General features: G+C 49.0%; 2 protein-coding genes across 10 annotated transcripts in view; both read left to right on the top strand.

Annotated features, from left to right (window-relative positions):
* The window catches only part of CLIP1 (CAP-Gly domain containing linker protein 1), a 59,476-nt gene extending 54,101 nt beyond the window's left edge, over positions 1-5,375 (top strand). For all 9 annotated transcript variants that reach the window (XM_027739707.2, XM_027739708.2, XM_039380336.1 and 6 more), the window contains 6 exons: positions 2,497-2,614; positions 2,859-3,018; positions 3,153-3,199; positions 3,969-3,974; positions 4,127-4,251; positions 4,928-5,375. In XM_027739707.2, the coding sequence (XP_027595508.2) occupies positions 2,497-2,614; positions 2,859-3,018; positions 3,153-3,199; positions 3,969-3,974; positions 4,127-4,251; positions 4,928-5,150 (679 nt within the window). In that variant the 3' untranslated portion in view covers positions 5,151-5,375. The remainder of the gene's footprint in view (positions 1-2,496; positions 2,615-2,858; positions 3,019-3,152; positions 3,200-3,968; positions 3,975-4,126; positions 4,252-4,927) is intronic.
* A 1,316-nt stretch (positions 5,376-6,691) lies between these two features.
* On the top strand, positions 6,692-15,669 carry VPS33A (VPS33A core subunit of CORVET and HOPS complexes). Its single transcript, XM_027739796.2, has 13 exons — positions 6,692-6,793; positions 6,958-7,023; positions 7,106-7,233; positions 7,626-7,815; positions 8,608-8,724; positions 9,135-9,309; positions 10,042-10,235; positions 11,924-12,050; positions 12,236-12,303; positions 12,760-12,897; positions 13,289-13,426; positions 13,600-13,768; positions 14,214-15,669. Exons 1-13 carry the CDS (start codon positions 6,692-6,694, stop codon positions 14,405-14,407), a joined length of 1,806 nt encoding a protein of 601 aa, XP_027595597.1. The 3' UTR covers positions 14,408-15,669.
* The last annotated feature ends 1,494 nt before the right edge of the window (positions 15,670-17,163 follow it).

Consider the following 17,163-nt stretch of genomic DNA (forward strand, 5'->3'; position numbering starts at 1 on the left):
CTCAAAAAAGTGCAGTTTTAAAATGGCATCTGCAATGAAAAAGTCATGGTTACTGGTTTTCTTTACCTCTGGGCTGGCAAGAGGATGGTTTGGAATTGTACTGGCAGAAAAAAAATTTAAGTTCCCCAAATCAATTTTTTTTCTAATAAAATAAAGTTTCCACAAGGTTTTCTTTGCGAGCTCAGTTATTTCACAATCAGCATCTGCTCCTTACATTCACTGTCTCTGTGACTCCCACTGCACGTGGTGCTTCCAGCATCGTGCACTTCCAGCTGAGACTCTGGAAGTGGACTGTGCTCCACACTTCTGGATCAGTGGGTAGTGCCAGCCACCTACTCTGGTTGTAGGTTCTTCAGTTCCAGAATTTTTGGGTCTCCCTCTGGAGCAGTGGAGCACTGTCCTGGGAAAGTTAAAACCAAAGCTCCAGCACAGGGACCTTTTTCCCCCTCTTGTTTTCTCTCCTCTTTTCTTCTCTCGTTTCTCTTCCCTTGTGTTTTAGTATTGAAGACTCCTGTATTGAGTTTGTAAACCTCTTCTTTCTCCCCTTCCCAACTGTTTGCCTTTTTCAGCCTCTCAGGGCTGTGGTGCTGAAGCCAAGCCCGATAAATGGCGAATGATCTGTATTTGTGCAAAGAGCGTCTGTTTGGTCCTGATCTCTCCAGGAAGATCTGACCAAGTGGAAACATTGGCTAAATCACAAGCTCCTGAGCAGGAGCTGAGTCACTGGGCTTTCCATCTGTCCTCCCACAGCTGTGTGTTCAGCACAGGGGAGCTCGGGAGAAGTCTTGGGGACAGCAGAGCCTGTGAGCAGCAACTCACAGATGTGCTTCCCAGATGTACTCACAGTTTACTTCCCAGTAAATCCTGGATTTGCAGCTCTGTGGCTTGGAGAGGGCGCCTCTGCTCTGTCAGCAGCACCCCTTGCATTGGTGGCACATTCTTTCCCACAGCACCACGTGCCTTTGATCCAGCTCAGCAAAGCACTGAAAACCAGGGGTTAGGCTGGAGCATGTTTGGAATTCTGCTGAAGGACACGGACACGGCTGTCGTGCTTTAGTGCTTTGCTGACTCAGGGTTGGCAAAGGGGATCTGTTTCATGCCAGTGCCCTGTTGGGTTCTATTAATGGGATGATAACTTGGATTTGAAGGCGAGATTGCTCAGTCTGCAAGTTGTTGTGTTTCTGCTTCTGTTGATTCTCTCATTGTGAAAATACACCAAAACCAAAACAACCAGAACCAAATCAACCCTCTGGTTCCTGTTTGGTAGCTGCCTCACTGCCTCAGCTTTTCTAAACCCCAGATTCTCCACTTGCTGCTTCCATTCCTGAGTACAATCTGAACAATGAAGGAATTGCATTGATTGTGCTCTCATTGTTGAGTTCCCCTTTCCCTCGAGCAGGGGAGATTTGTTGTGTTTCATGTCTGGGTATCGTGGCTCTCACTAACTGTAGATATTGTAGAGATGAAAACTTTGCCATTTGAACTTGATAGCTGTGCCCTGAGCATCCTCACACAGCATCCTGACCCCTGGGGCAGTCCTGGAGAGAGCAGTGTGGTTTGGGATCCCTGCACCTGCAGGAGCTTGGAGAGCTGGCAGCCGGCTGGGGCACTGCTGGCTGTGCTGGAAAGCAAGTTTTTCCTGGAGAAAAGTAAACACAGTGTTTAAAGGAACTTTTGGGGGGCTTTTTTAGCCAAAACCTTTCAGCTTGTAAGGAGTTTTGTAGTGATACTCCTCACGTCAGAGGACAATAATTTATCCCTGTGTAGTGTCAGGAAGACTCACTTGCACCAGTGTGGGGATGTCACAGCTGTGGTGCCTTGAGGCAGGAATTCTAGGCAGAACTCGTATCTCTATTAGATCCCTGGAAAAGGTTGGGAAAACTGGACATATGTACACAGAAGGGGGTTGTGCCTGCTTTGGAAAATTTCTTTTTAACCCTTATCCCACGAAGTCAAACAAGTCCCATATGGTTTCCGGCTGAAACTGTTGTTAAAGGCCCAGAAACTCTCCAAGTCCGTGTGCAGGAAATGATGATGTCACTGAAATTAGTGAGGACCAGCTGATATTTCCAGCCTCATCCATGCTTTGCATGACAACCTGTACAATGAGCTTTGCATGCCTGTTTTGTTGCTTGTTAATAATTTTCAAGAAGTAACAAAACTCTCAAGTCAGGTTTTGTGGAACATTGTGCAACGTGTTTGTTTATCCTGTATCTCCCCAGTCTGTTAACTTGCTCCTTTAAATTCAAATGGATACGGTGCTATGCAGATTCTGGCATGTACTACCTAGGTAAAGTTTTTGCTTTGTTTCCACAGTTGTAACATCTGAAATGTTTATACATATTTAAAACCTAGTCAAGTACAGAATTGTAATTTGTTTTTTTTAAGAACCACTTCTTACAGTAGTTTAATACTTGAAATTCAATAAAACTACTTTAGGCCACTGCAGTTATCCATTCATTAGATGATTTCTGGTTGTATTTGGTTTTCTTTTAGAGAATCAACTTTAAAAAAAGAAATTGATGAAGAGAGAGCATCCTTGCAGAAATCCATCAATGTTACTAGTGCCTTGATCACACAAAAAGATGAGGAACTGGAAAAACTCAGACATGAGGTAAATGGGGAATAGTGAATGGTTCCTAATTTTGATTAAGTTACAGGCAGAGGCTTTGTGTGCTGCCTGATTGTTCTTTAAAGTGGCACAGTTAAACCTTAGCATTAAATCTTTGGATAGCTGTGCTGAGTTAGGTGACTCCTGGCCCGTGTTTTTGGTGCTCTTTAGCCCTGGCTGTGAGGGATGTGGTCTTAGTGCTCTGCCTTCGTGCTGGAAGGCCCAAGCCCTCACATAACTCTTGCAGATCACGGTGCTCCGCGGAGAAAACGCCTCTGCAAAAACCCTGCAGTCAGTGGTGAAGTCCCTGGAGTCTGACAAACTGAAACTTGAGGAAAAGGTGAAGAACTTGGAGCAAAAACTCAAGGAAAACAACGAGCAGCCTTTAACTGTAACGAGCTCCTCAGGTAAAGCAAAACCTGCCCCACTGTCTGTGCCTTCAGCTGGAAGGTTGAGACCAGAGACTGTGACACTGTTTCAGTGTCTGCCTGAGCCACCCCCTGTGTCACATTACACCTGCTCTGGTTTCTTTTCTTTAAAGGGGACGCTGCGAATCTGCTTCAGGAGGAGATTGCAAGAGAGAAGCAGGTACTGGATGTGGACATGAGATGCTAAACCAGCAGTGGGGCCATAGGGGAGGGAAATCCAAAGACAGTCCTGACAGTCAGTCAGGATTTTAATGGGCAGATTTGTCTTGTGGCCTTCAGCTTCTGAAATGACGGTAAATATTAAGAACGAAGGGGTGAGTGGTACTGGAGAAACAGTCCAGATTATGGGAATGTGGGGAAGCAGGGAATCAAGGGTGGCAAGGGCTGACCTGTCAGTGAGGTACAGCCCAGCAGAGCAAACTCACTGCTCCCTGGCCTTCTTTCCAAGGGTTTCTTGGATGTGAATGAGCAAAAGGCATGACCCACCTGAATCTGGTGCTTGCCAAATTGGAGAAATGGGCTTCCTGAGCTACTTCTAAGCTGCTGCAGTTGAAAATGTTGGCCTTGGCTTGTTCCCAACTGCAGAACTTGACTCAGAACGAGGGTTGGCCGCAATGGAGAGGGAAGGTGCTCAGTTGACACGTGCTGGGACCAGGAGAAATGTGATTCAGAGTGTGATAGTCATAGTGACCACGTGAAGTGCTGCTGTATCACAGGGGCCTGTGCCAACAAATGCCTAGGAAAGATGGTTAGAATAGAATCACCTTCTGCTCATTATATTAGATCACCAGTGTCAGTCCCAGTGATTAAATGTCCTTCCTAGCTGTGCAGTGATAGGAGGTGTCATGAACATGCACTAACCACCAATCTTTTTCTGGTTTTCTGCCTCCCTGAATTCACCTGCTGATGGCAACCCTTCCTTGCACCAGGGCGAGGTTGGTTCCACTTCTTGGCTTCCTTTATTTCATTCCCTGTTGATTTGCCAAGTGCTCCTTGGTTACATTCAGCAGTGCTGAGCTCTGGGCTGGGGCTGTGGGAGGTGCCATCCCCCTGCTCCTCTGACTGCCCTTGTCCTTGGCTCTCCCAGATCGACTTCCTGAATTCAGTGATAGTGGATTTACAAAGGCGAAACGAGGAATTGAACTTGAAGATACAAAGAATGTGTGAAGCTGCCCTCAATGGCAACGACGAGGAGATAAATAACTATGACAGGTACAAATCCCAAGGGAAACCTGGGCTCACGTTTTGGGAACTGTTGGTAGCAGCGGGTCGGGATCTGCACGATGCACCAGCCTGATCTCAGCCATGAGGAGGGACAGATGGAGATTTCTCTGGAGTTCAGTGGTTGAATCCAGCCTTCTTTTTACACTGGGATGTTCCTGGTGGTGCAAATGATTCTCTGTGGTTATGGATCACAAACATTCACTTACTGTGACATGTTTGTTGTCAGGCTTGGTGGATCTGCCCTTCCCAAGTGCAGGAGAAGGGTCGTTGCTCTCAAGGGGCCGTAGCTGTGTTGGGATGGGGAGAGAAATAGAACTAAATAGAATAGTCCAGAGAAACAGAACTAAAAGCTATTTGATATATTGTGACTTCAGATCCCTCCAGGGAAAAGAGAAACTAGTTTACGTGTGTTTCTTTTAAATGTCTGTATTTGTGCAAATACTTGCACAAAGAGTGTGTTGTGTAGTAAATATTACGGTGTAGGGGGCACTGCAGGGTGGTGGAGGAGCTGAGATCTTCCGGAGGGGTTTGTAACTGCTGCTTGTTGAGCTCTGTGGCGGTTCCTCAGTCTCAGTAATCACAGAGCTCACAGTGCAGGGCAGGGCCACAGGCCTCGCTCCCCTGTGAAGGAACCGTGTCCCCCTGACCTGTGCTGCCCTTGCAGTGAGGAGGAGAGCCTGTCCAAGAAGAAACCGCGCCTGTTCTGCGACATCTGCGGCTGCTTCGACCTGCACGACACCGAGGACTGTCCGACGCAGGCGCAGGCGCTGGAGGAGCCGCCGCACTCGGCTCACCACGGCAGCCGGCGGGAGGAGCGGCCCTACTGCGACACCTGCGAGGTGTTCGGGCACTGGACGGCCGAGTGCAACGACGACGAGACCTTCTGATGGCAGGGGAGGGACCGGCCCTGTGCCCCCCACGGACCTTTGGAACCACCAGCAGCTGCGTGTGCTGAATGTCAGGGAAAGGGACAGCGGTTCTGCCCCTCCCGCTCCCCCTGCCCGTCCGCCTCAGAGGCAGTGAATGGATAAATTTTTGCTCCTCCACTAATAAATAACCCCTGTCCCTTTTTAACAAACTTTACGAAGGTAAATAAAAGATTTAACAAGTGACTTTATGCTGTTTTTTCCCAGGTTCTGGGTTTGTCCCGCCCGTAACAGGAAATGCTTCCGTGCTGTCGCATCTGTTGATGGGAAAACATGTATAGGAATGAAGCACTAGAGTTATATTAAAGCTTATTTAAATACCTTAAAAATATGCTGTTAATTTTCATATTTGCACTAAACCATTTTAAGGCTGAATTTGTACATTTAGATTTTTAAGCTTTTTTTTTTTTTTTGACACTGGACTGAGTTGAGAAATATTTCATCTTTATTTTCCTTTACTCCTTTGACTGTGATGTTGCTCGGTGCCGTGAGCTCTGGGTTGTGGTTTGGTGTGAAACATGGAAACCCGGCGCAGGTAAGGAAGGAACGGAGCTGCTGGGGGTTTTTGGAAACCCATATGCTGTGCACACCTGAAACAGTTTGTGGGACATCCCTGTTTTGCATTCTTTCAGCTTCTATATAGTGAGTGTGTGGTGTGTGTGTATATATGCATATATATATTAAAGTTATATTTTGGAAAAAAAAAGTGTTTTCTTTCCTACCTTTCTGTTCTGTTTGGATTGTTAAGGGTTTCTGTGCGGGGTCAGCCAAGGACTGCACTGTAGATCACAGGTTGGGAAAGACCTCCAAGATCATGGAGTCCAACCTGTGACTGATCCCCCACCTTGTCACCCAGGCCAGAGTACTGAGTGCCACATCCCACCTTTCCTTAAACACCTCCAGGAATGGTGACTCCACCACCTCCCTGGGCAGCCCCTTTCAATACTTGATCACCCTTTCTGTAAAGAAGTTCTTCCTGATGTCCAAAGTAAACCTGCCCTGGTGCAGTTTAAGACCATTTCCTCTTATCCTGTCCCTTGTTCCCTGGTAGCAGAGCCCGACCTTCCCCCGGCTCCCCCCTCCTGTCAGGGAGTTGGAGAGAGCGAGAAGGTCCCCCCTGAGCCTCCTTTTCTCCAGGCTGAGCCCCCCCAGCTCCCTCAGCCATTCCTGCTGCTCCAGACCCTTCCCCAGCCCCGTTCCCTGCTCTGGACTCGCTCCAGCCCCTAAATGTCTGTCTTGCATTGAGGGCCCCAGAACCAGACACAGCACTCGAGGTGTGGCCTCTCCAGTGCCGAGCAGCGAGAGAATCCCTTCCCTGGTCCTGCTGTCGCACTACTGCTAACACGGCCCAGATACAAATAACCATACAGGGCGCTCTCGGGGTCGCGGGCTCTGCCCCCCGACGCTCCCGCTCCCTGCCCTCACAGCGGCGGGCGGGGCCGAACCCGGCGCGCCTGCGCGGCCCCGCCCCGCGGTCACGCGGGCGGGCGGGCGGGGCGGCCATGGCGGCGCACCTGAGCTCGGGCAGGGTGAACCTGACGGCGCTGAGGGAGGCGGGGCGGCGCGAGCTCCGCGAGTTCCTCGACAAGTGCGCGGGCTCCAAGGTGGGAGCGCGGGGACCGGGAGGGGAGCGGGGTCCAGAGCGGGAGCGGGACCGGGACCGAAGGTGGGCGCGGGGCGCGGGGTCCAAGGTGGGGAGCGCGGGGCCGGGATGGGGATGGATCGCGGACCCCGCTGTCCCCTGCTGACCCCGCTGTCCCCTCTCCAGGCCATCGTGTGGGACGAGTACCTGACCGGGCCCTTCGGGCTGATCGCGCAGTACTCGCTGCTGAAGGTAAGCGCCGGGCGGGTCGGGGGAGGCTCCCAGCCCTGCCCCGGCCGCGCCGCTCTCGGGTGACGCCCGTGCCCCCGCACAGGAGCATGAGGTGGAGAAGATGTTCACGCTCAAGCCGGGCCGGCTGCCCCCGGCCGACGTCAAGAACATCATCTTCTTCGTCAGGCCCAAGCTGGAGCTGATGGACATCATCACCGACAACGTGCTCAGGTACCGCGGGCAGAGGAGGGCGGCCAGGGGTGGTCTGAACCACTGGCTGGCTTGTTATACCTGGGCAGGGAACGAGGAACCACGTGCAGACACCAAACTGCAGCACAGCCGCTCGGGGGGCTTGAGTGTGGAGAGAGAGGGGCTTCTCTTTGGCTGCCAGGCAGAGGATCTTTTCCTCCTTATGAGGATATATGTTCTTTCTAATTAGCTGGAACGAGTCGTGCTTGGATTGATGCTCATTTTGGGAACTGCAGGATAACCAAGTCCCCTTGCCCTGGTGCCAGACCTGTGCCTGCACTCGGCTGGGTTGTGCATCCTGGACACTCTTAACATGCAAAGCTGGGAGTTGGCAATAATAACCCAGTGCAGTGCTCCTGCTGTGGCTCTTCCAGGGAGGATAGAGGCCGCTCTCCCCAGAGGGATTTCCACATCCTGTTCGTGCCACGCCGCAGTCTCCTGTGCGAGCAGTGGCTGAAGGAGCAGGGTGTGCTGGGCTCCTTCATCCACCGCGAGCAGTACAGCCTGGACCTCATCCCCTTCGACGGGGACCTGCTCTCCATGGAGTCCGAGAGCGCCTTCAAGGTGAGCGCTTTGAGGGAAAACCCTCTGTGGTTTTGGGTTGGCCGTTGGTGTCAGTGCAGCGGCTCTCAGAGGGTTTGTGGGGGGACCTGCACAGCAGGGAAAGGCCTTGCAGAGCAAATGTGACTTGATCCTGAGGCCTGAACTGAGCCTGAACTTCCCTGTGTGTTTTCACACTAAACGCTGAAGGAACAGTCACTACAAGGAGCTGCACCCAGTCCCTCCAGCTTTACCTGCTGCTGTTGTTATCACAGATGGGGCATTCCTGACTCGGAGCATTCAGTTGTCAGGAGGAGCCAGCACGGTTTGTGTTGCTGCACAGTCAGGAATTCATGATGGTTCATCCTGCACTGAGCTGCACTGAGCTCTAATAGCTGGCACATCCCAGCTGTGTGTCCTGTGTTCCCACAGTGCTGCATCTGGGGACAGGATGGTTTGGGAGTTTCTTTGGCCTTCTCTGCCATATGAAGTGTAGCCCAGAGGACATGTCAGGGCTTGCAGCTACCATGAAGTGTTGGGTGCTCAGATTGGTCTAATTAGCAGGAGAGGCTCCTTGCAGTCACTTTCAGGCTCTCTTGTTCCATCAAACTGGATTTGTGTGTGGAATTCAGAAATACTGTAGTGTCTGGTCCGGTCAAATGATTTGCTGTAGCAATGGCACAAATAATAAGGTCCAACAGCCACAGTTTTTTCCCAGCCTGTGTCTTGTCTGAACTGTTCATATGAACCTCACACTGCTGTGGAAGCAGCTGTGTTGGATCAACACCTCTTATCAGAATCCTTCTTGTTCTTTAGGAATGTTACCTGGAGAGTGACCAGACCAGTCTGTACCATGCAGCAAAGGGGCTGATGACACTGCAGGCTCTCTACGGAACCATCCCGCAGATTTTTGGGAAGGGCGACTGTGCTCGGGTGAGGATGAAAAAATGCATCTTGTTCTTTGGAACTGCCTTAAGGGTTGTTTGATTAAATGCACTTCTGTGTGTTTTTTAATCCAGCCACGACACTCACTTGTCCTTTTCCTTCTCTCTGATCAACCTATGGTTTAATTGGTACCTTTTGTGGTGAGAGAACAGCTTGAGGTGAAGGCAGTGCTGTGGCCAGTTGCTGTCTTGCTAAGTTGCAGAAAGCAGCAGAGAAGGACTTTGTTTTCTCTGTGTCATCCTGCCCTGTCCATCAGCCAGTCTGTACCTCCAGCCATTCTCTTCCTTTTTACCCAGGGCTGCGCCCACGCTTGCACAAGCATGTGCTTGCAGGGCTCAGAGCTCAAATCCATCTGCTGTGGCCTGGACTGTAACCAGCCTGACGTGATTTCCTTTCAGCACGTGGCCAACATGATGATCAGGATGAAGCGTGAGTTCCCTGGGAGCCAGAACTCCATATTTCCCGTCTTTGATACCCTCTTGTTGCTGGACCGCAACGTCGACCTGCTGACGCCGCTGGCCACGCAGCTGACGTACGAGGGGCTGATAGATGAGATCTATGGCATCCAGAACAGTGAGTTGTGTGGGGAAGGGGGGTTTCCCGTGCCCTGGGGGAAGTTTCCCATGTCCTGGGGGAGGTTTCCCGTGTGCTGGAGCCGGTTGCAGTGTGTCACAGTGGTTTCTGCTTCACTAAATGGCTGGAGGGTGGGAGCAGCTCAGCTGAAGTGAGTGCAGGTTGATTCAGTCCCAAGCTGGAGCCCATCAAGATCCACTCTGGCTCTTTTTGGATGGGAAGGGGAGCTGAACAGTGTGTGGTTATTGAATGGGCATATTTTGGATGCTGGGTGGGTGCAGCCACAGAACACATGGTGTACAAATAGAAATAGTGTGTGCCTTCACCCTCCAGCCTGGCTGGATCTTGTGTCACGCTGAGGGGACAGGGACAGTTTTTGGGGGCCATTCAGAGTGTACTCCTTCTCTTCAGGAGGTAGTAAGAAAACTCCAGAGAGGCCTTTATGGGCTCTAATTTCTACTGCTGGACTGGCCTGGCTGCAGGGCTCATCCAAGCCTCTCTGAAAGCAGCTGGCACTTGGGTTCTGATCACGTGTGTTTGTGTAGGTCCCGGGGTGAGTTCAGTGAGACTCTCCTTAATTAACACCTAAGCACTGAGGGGTCTGGGTGTTTATATTTGCTCTGCTGCTCAGAGCTGTTTCCAGCCCAGGGGACATGTTCCCACAGCCTGCTGATCATTACTTCTGGTGGTGAAGTTCCAGTCCTTTAAGGGTAGTTTCTCTGCATTTGGTAGCTTATGTGAAGCTCCCTCCTGAGAAGTTTGCCCCGAAGAAGCAGGGTGAGGGTGGGAAGGATCTCCCCACGGAACCCAAGAAGCTGCAGCTGAACTCTGCAGAGGAGCTGTACGCCGAGATCCGCGACAAGAACTTCAATGCCGTGGGGTCAGTGCTCAGCAAGAAAGCCAAGATCATCTCAGCAGCCTTTGAGGTGAGGCCTGGATCCAACAGTGCATCCCTTGGGTGTACTTGTCATCAGCTAAGTCAGTCTGCCCTCAGCAGGGCAGTGACTGGCAGCTCGAGCTGCTGCCACAGAGTAATGCCCCAGGCAGAGAAAAAAACAGATAGTCTTGAGAAGCCACTCCAGTCTGTTCCCCTGCCCTGGGATGAGATCAGCTCCACTCAGACTGGAAGGTGTTGGTCAAATCTCCTTTGAAGAATCCTGTAGTAATGTGGATCCTCCTCTTCTCCCCACACTTCTGTTCTGGGGTTTTGCTTCTCCTCAGAGCTTCTGCCATGTGAGCCCATAGTTTCCACAACAGGAATTGCATCCCTTGGTCTGCAGGACAGTCAGGTGCTGCTTCCCTCTGCAAGAGGCCAGAGTTCAGTTTTAGTGGGCTGTTCAGTTCCACTTTGCTGCTCTTGTTACCTGTTCACTGAAAGGTCCTTTTCCCTTTGTATTCGCTGAGGATGCAGAAAAAAGGCTTTAAGCAATAAAACTCCAGAACAGCTTATTATGGCTGGCATAAAAAACAATAGGAATGTGGAAAAGACAGTTGCCTTGCAGAAGTTTTAACCTGTAAATTCATGCTCATGTGTCGCCTTAGACAGAGCTGGAAAGTTGTGGGGGGCATGTTTGTGGTTTTGTTTGAAAACATCCTGTTGATGATTCATAAAGAAACTGAGATCTCGGCTTTCAGACTTCATGGGGATTCTCAAGAGAACTCATTATACTCTTTGATTGTATTTTCTTTATGTTTTTTTAGTCCCTTCACCTCTGCCACATCAAAGATGAGGTAGCTGTACCTTAACTGAAATACTGAGTGCTCAGCCTCCTCTCCTAGTATATGTTTGCTTCTGCAGTACCGGTGCTGGAGGAGCTAAAACTGGATTATTCCTGCTGGCTGTTAACAAAAAGAGAATTGTAACAAATTGTCAGTGGTAATAGGTGATAATGAAACAGCAGCATATTGCCAGCAGAGGACTTCTTAGATTGCAGGCTCCATCATTATCACTGTCCTGCCTGCACTTGCCCGTTTAAATCCTTCACATCCGAGTCAAGTTAGTATTATTTTTATTCCAAGTTGCAGCAAGAGGCAAGTGACCCAAATGCAGTGCAGACCTCTGGACTGCTCTGAGAGCTGAACTCTGCAGGGGCTTCAGCACATCCTGGCTCGGAGCCTGGGACACTGCTGCAGCCAGGTACAGGGAATGGCAGAGCCTGCCAGCCCAGCTCCCAGCACCTTTCACTCCTGCTCCCAGGAGAAATATCCCCCCAGCTCTGACAGCATTGGCCTAGAGCTCCAGGTTTCCTGGCAGCCAGCAAAGTAATTCCTCTTTGTGTGAAAAAGGCAGTTTTCCCTGGTAGGGAAATGGAGGAGAGCAAGTAGTGATGGCTGGAGTCAGACAAAGGTGGATAAAGGTTGGATAAAGTGTAATGGAAGACAAACAGTACGATGATCCTGTTGTATTATGTCCTGCCTCTTCCAGTGATCCAAGTGCTGTTACAGGTAATGCTGTGACTTCAGTGAAAGCATTTAAAGTCTTTTATCTGAAAGGTCACATATCTCTAACTCCTGCAGGTGCAGTGAGTACAGTAAAATAGCTTTCCATGATAAAATGACCTAATCAGTGTTCCTGACGTGCACAAGGCCTAACCTCAGCGATGGGTTTCTCCAGGAGAGGCACCACGCGAAGACGGTGGGGGAGATCAAGCAGTTTGTGTCCCAGCTGCCCCACATGCAGGCGGCCAGGAGCTCGCTGGCCAACCACACCTCCATCGCAGAGCTCATCAAGGACATCACCAGTGAGTATGTGCTTAGCACCCCCTTGGGCTGCTTTAAATACAGCCAGAGGACAGGTGATTTGATGGACATTGTTCAGCCTGGCAAAAACTGGCTTTGCTCCATCCGGTGCATCTCTGCTGAAAGGTTAAAAGTAGAAAATAAGCTGTCTGTTGCTGTTGTGTTGATTTTCATTCTTTTCCCAAAGCATCTGAAGATTTCTTCGATAATTTAACAGTGGAGCAAGAGTTCATGTCTGGAATAGACACAGACAAGGTAAGTAGATAATGACAATTAGTGACTCTTACATCTTCAAAATGTTTTTTTTCCGTTTGGGTTTTTTCGAGAGAGGAAATATCTGATGTAGATGATGTCTGGTGACTTGCCTCGCTGAAATAGCTGTCCCTGCCCGGGATGCAGCTGTACATGGGGGTCTGACCTGGGCAGGGGCACTGTGTGCTGTGAGGGATTGGTGAAACGTTGAAGATGGTTCATCAGAATTTTTTAGTTCATCAGGGGAAGTCTGGCTGCTGACTGTGGAACTGCCATCCTTCAGGGAGAGCCCAGGTGGAACCTGGGTCACTGTTGCAGATGGTTCTGAGCTGTCTGGAGAACAGTTGGACCCTCTTTCTTGCTGTTTTGGAGACACTGAGCAAACTAGATCTTTCTTTCCAGGTCTTCTGGGCACTTTAACAGTTCTTTAAATAACAGTTTATGTATTTTATTTAATAGGTTAACAATTACATTGAAGACTGCATAGCTCAAAAACATCCATTAATCAAGATCTTGCGTCTTGTTTGCTTGCAATCCGTGTGCAACAGTGGACTGAAGCAGAAGGTTCTGGACCATTACAAGAGAGAGATTCTCCAGGTTGGACTCTAACTTTTGGATCAATAAATTCCTGAGAAAATCCATATCAAATCCTCAGCTCTACAGCACTTGCATTCTAGGCAGACACATCTTAAACCAGGGTAGTGTTGAGTTCCAGCGTGCACAGAGGGAACACAGAGAGTCAGTCTGGGCTGACAGCAGTAACTGGGGGGTGTTTGTGTGTGTTACATAGATACAGCAGGTTTATATCACTGCTCTTTTTACTGTTATGTTTTAAACACTCTAAATGGGATACACTCTAGAGAGATCTTAACTAAAAAACTCTTTTAAACAAACACTTTTTTTAAATTAATATCTTTGCCTTTTTTTTTTTAACACTCTGGTCACGGGTTACTGACAGGGTATTAAAGGTGATTTCTTCATATTGCAGACTTATGGCTATGAACATATATTGACTTTAAACAACCTGGAAAAAGCTGGACTGCTGAAACCTCAGACAAGTGGCAGGAATAACTACCCCACGATCAGGAAAACCCTGCGCCTGTGGATGGATGATGTTAATGAACAGGTAACCAGGCACTGGTAACTGGTGAACAGGTAAAACCAGCCACGAGCCCTGCACACAACCACAGAACACAGCGGGAACACCCTTTTTTTTTTTCATGTAATTTATTTCTGTGGTGCTGTTTTGCAGCGTGAGGTGGCTCTGACCTGCTGCTCCCCCCGTGCTCTCTCCCCCAGAACCCCAACGACATCTCGTACGTGTACAGCGGCTACGCCCCGCTGAGCGTGCGCCTGGCACAGCTCCTGGCCCGCCCGGGCTGGAGGAGCATCGAGGAGGTGCTGAAGATGCTGCCAGGGCCCCATTTTGAGGAGAGGCAGCAGTTACCCACTGGCCTTCAGAAAAAGCGTAAGTTTTGCCTTGTTTTCCCTTGTTTTAAAGAGAAGTGCATCTCTGTTAGGCTGGAATGAGGCAAACTGAAATCAGGGGCTGGCAGAGCCCAGGCCTCCCTGTCCCTCTGCAGTATTAGATCTAACTAACCATCCTGTGACAAATTGTTTTAACTTCCCATCAGAGTACTAAAATAAACTCCAGCCTGTGATTTTAGTGTGCAAAATTACTTTACAAAGAATGTCAGCTTCACCTACCCAGCATTAAAACTGGTCAGGCAGAAGCACATCTATAAAGAGACTCCAGGGCGGGAGCAGGGTCTGGATTCACCCAATAAATTTTCCCCCTAATTCAGCTGCTCTCTGTAGTTTAGTTTTAGGTCATTTGAGTTTGACTGACAGTTGATGCACAGGAGATGTAAAACTCAAACTAAGCCAACCTGCCCCTTTCCCTGGCTCCCCAGGTCAGCACGGGGAGAACAGGGTCACTCTGGTGTTCTTCCTGGGAGGGGTGACGTACGCGGAGATCGCTGCGCTGAGGTTCCTGTCCCAGATGGAAGATGGAGGCACAGAGTACGTCATTGCCACCACAAAGCTCATCAATGGAACAACCTGGATCAAATCCTTGATGGAAAAACTGGAGCCTGCCCCTTTCTAGGGTGTGTGGTGAGAGACAGTAAAGCGAGAGGCCCTGTGTGACACAGGCACGTCTGGTCCTGGCTCTGCTGCTGCTTGAACACTGGAGAAACACGGCACTGAAAGGAGCTCTCCTGAGACCAGCTCATGATCCAGTGACCCTCATCCCTTCTGCACTTCTGTTCCAGCCATTTGTGGAACTTCCTATTAAACAAGCAGTGCTGGAAGGCACTAAGGATGGAATAAACCATGGGAGAGAATGAGAAATCCCTGCTCGTGCTCTGACCTGGCAGCCAAGCACAGGAGGACTGGGGATGTGCCCTGGTCCTTCTCTTTGGCAAATTGCTGCTTTTTTTTTCTTTCAGTTTAGTTTTAGTGGGAGATGCTGGCAGGATGTTGTCTGTTCCTGATTTCATACCAGTATTCCCAGTCTCTCTCTCTCTCTCTCTCTGGTGCTTGGTACATTCCATGGATGCACTGGGTGTGTTTGTCAGTTATGTGCCTCTGATCCTTGAGCCTTTTACTTCACTTTATCCTTGAAGGGATCATTGTGAGGTGGCTTGTTTGTCCCAGGTACTCCCACCTGACTGTGGAAAGCTACTCCAGAGTATGAATTACATCAGTGTGTCAGGAGCCGATGGTTGAAGACACACAGACACTCCCCAGGTGGGACTTGGGCCAAACCCAGCAACAACAGGGACCCAGTAAACAGCGGGTTTAAAACAGACACTTTTTTCACCCCCTTGCTGAGGTTATAAACGGTGGTACTCGCTGTCACAAGGTGTTGTAGGGCTCAAACTTATAAAATGGAATTTTCCACGGGCTTGGTGGCTGGGCCCTTGGTGTTGCTGAGCCAGTGTGTAGAAGAGGCAGCTTCCAGAGGCTGGGAAGGCAGAGCAGGGGTGGTGTTGGTGCCTGGTGGGCACAGTCACTGTACCCACAGGCTTTAACAGCCCCCACTGGGGACTCCTAAATAGTTAAAGACAACTAAAAAAAAAACAAACCACAACCTAAATCACTTTCTTACCAAACGTTTCTGCTTTTAGTTATTCTGCATAATGTGGCCCAGTAAACACCTTCATTTTTCCAAGTTGTCACAGTTGTGACTGTGGGTTTTGGCATGTTGTTTTATTTTCTGAGTTCTGCCAAATGAAGCCCCTTCATGGCCCCCTCTGCCTGCTTAACTCCAGTTATGTGAATAAAATAAAGATGTATTTGATCTTTTTTTGGAAGTGTTTGCACTCTCTCTCTGGAATACAAAAATAAATAAAACCCTGCACTGTGGTAGCTGTGTTCTTCTGCCCCTGCCCCAAGACAACTGAATTACTTAAAACAAATTTTTTAATATCTGAATGTTTTTTCTTTAAACTCATTCAAAATTTCATTCTGTTCTGCCACCTAACATACTGCATTGGAAATATCTGTGGGATTTCCTGACTTTTAAAGAAAAATACAGTTTCGGTCTTCAGAGACTTTACTTGAGGTGGGTGGGCAACATGCAGATTTTAAAAAAAAACAAAAGAAATTATTCAACTTTGACAATGATGCAGGGAGCAAGCATGGATTGCCTTCCTCTACGTTATTTCTGCAGTTTCAGAGTATTTAAAAAGAAAATTAAATTAGCTTTGGATCAAAAATCAGATGTTACTGTGCAGAGGAAAACAAGAAACAGTGTGACTCAGTGCAGCCCTTACAGTGTCCTTGGCCTGGCCTGAGGGGTCTTTGTACTATCGAAATTTCCAGATTTTTTTTTTTATTTTATTTTTAAATCTTAAAAAGTGAACCAATCCTGAGGAAATGTCTAGCCCTGATCAGGCTGGTTTGTGAACTGAGGTCATGCTGTGTAAAAGCTGCACCACAGGTGAATAAAGCCCCACTTCCCCAGTTGACCTAACTCTCCACCTGGACCAGAAAAACATGTTTGTTAGTAACACCAGAAGTGAAACCCCAGACACTTGGTAAACTCTTAATTTATCACCAACACTGCTGCCTATTTTTTTGCAGACCTGTCCCAGCACAGAGCTGTGTGGCCACTCCACCTAGAGAAAGTCTCTTCCTGGAACTATACAACAACAACAAAACAAAAAAAAACAAAACAAAAAAACAAAACAAAAAAAAACAAACACAAAAAAACAACAACAAAAAAAAAAAGCCATCCTGACATTGATAATTCCCTGGAGGAGCAATTACTACTTAACAGGCTTCCTGAGCAGCTGATTATGTTCTGCTTCTGTCCAAGGCCCTGCTGACCATGTGGATAATAATTTGATGACAAGGGAGCCTAATTAAATTAAGGGGCCATTTTCTACATCATAATATATTTGTAGGCAAGAGATTTGATCTGCAGAACATGATCTTCCTTCTCTCTGCTGTCTGCGTTACAAGCAAAAAAAAAACCATCACCCAATCTCTACCCCCGAACACTTTCACTTTTCATACAGCATTATCAGAAAGGAGTTTTGCTGAAAATAAACATATATCCTGGCTCCCTTCTCCCCTCACTGCAAAGGGGCTGCAGTGCTCGTGCTCTGAAAGGTCAGGGTGACACCCTGGGAGGACGAGGGTGGCACCAGAGCAGTGACCTGGTGACAGTGCAGGCATTAGGCTGCCTTCAGCCCAATCTTTTGGTAAAAGAGCCAGACTCAGTCTGCACAGTCCCACCCTTGGGACCCACAGCCCACAGCCCAGCTGTGTGTGAGCATCCTCCTCCTCCCCGAGTGGCCCACAGAGCACAAGGCTCCCAGGGAACAGAGCAAGAGGCACAGCAGCCTCCCAGAT

This window comes from Pipra filicauda, unplaced genomic scaffold (assembly GCF_003945595.2).
Source record: "Pipra filicauda isolate LSUMZ 115617 unplaced genomic scaffold, ASM394559v2 scaffold192_size1418226_pilon, whole genome shotgun sequence".
In the NCBI taxonomy this organism is placed as follows: Eukaryota; Metazoa; Chordata; class Aves; order Passeriformes; family Pipridae; genus Pipra; species Pipra filicauda.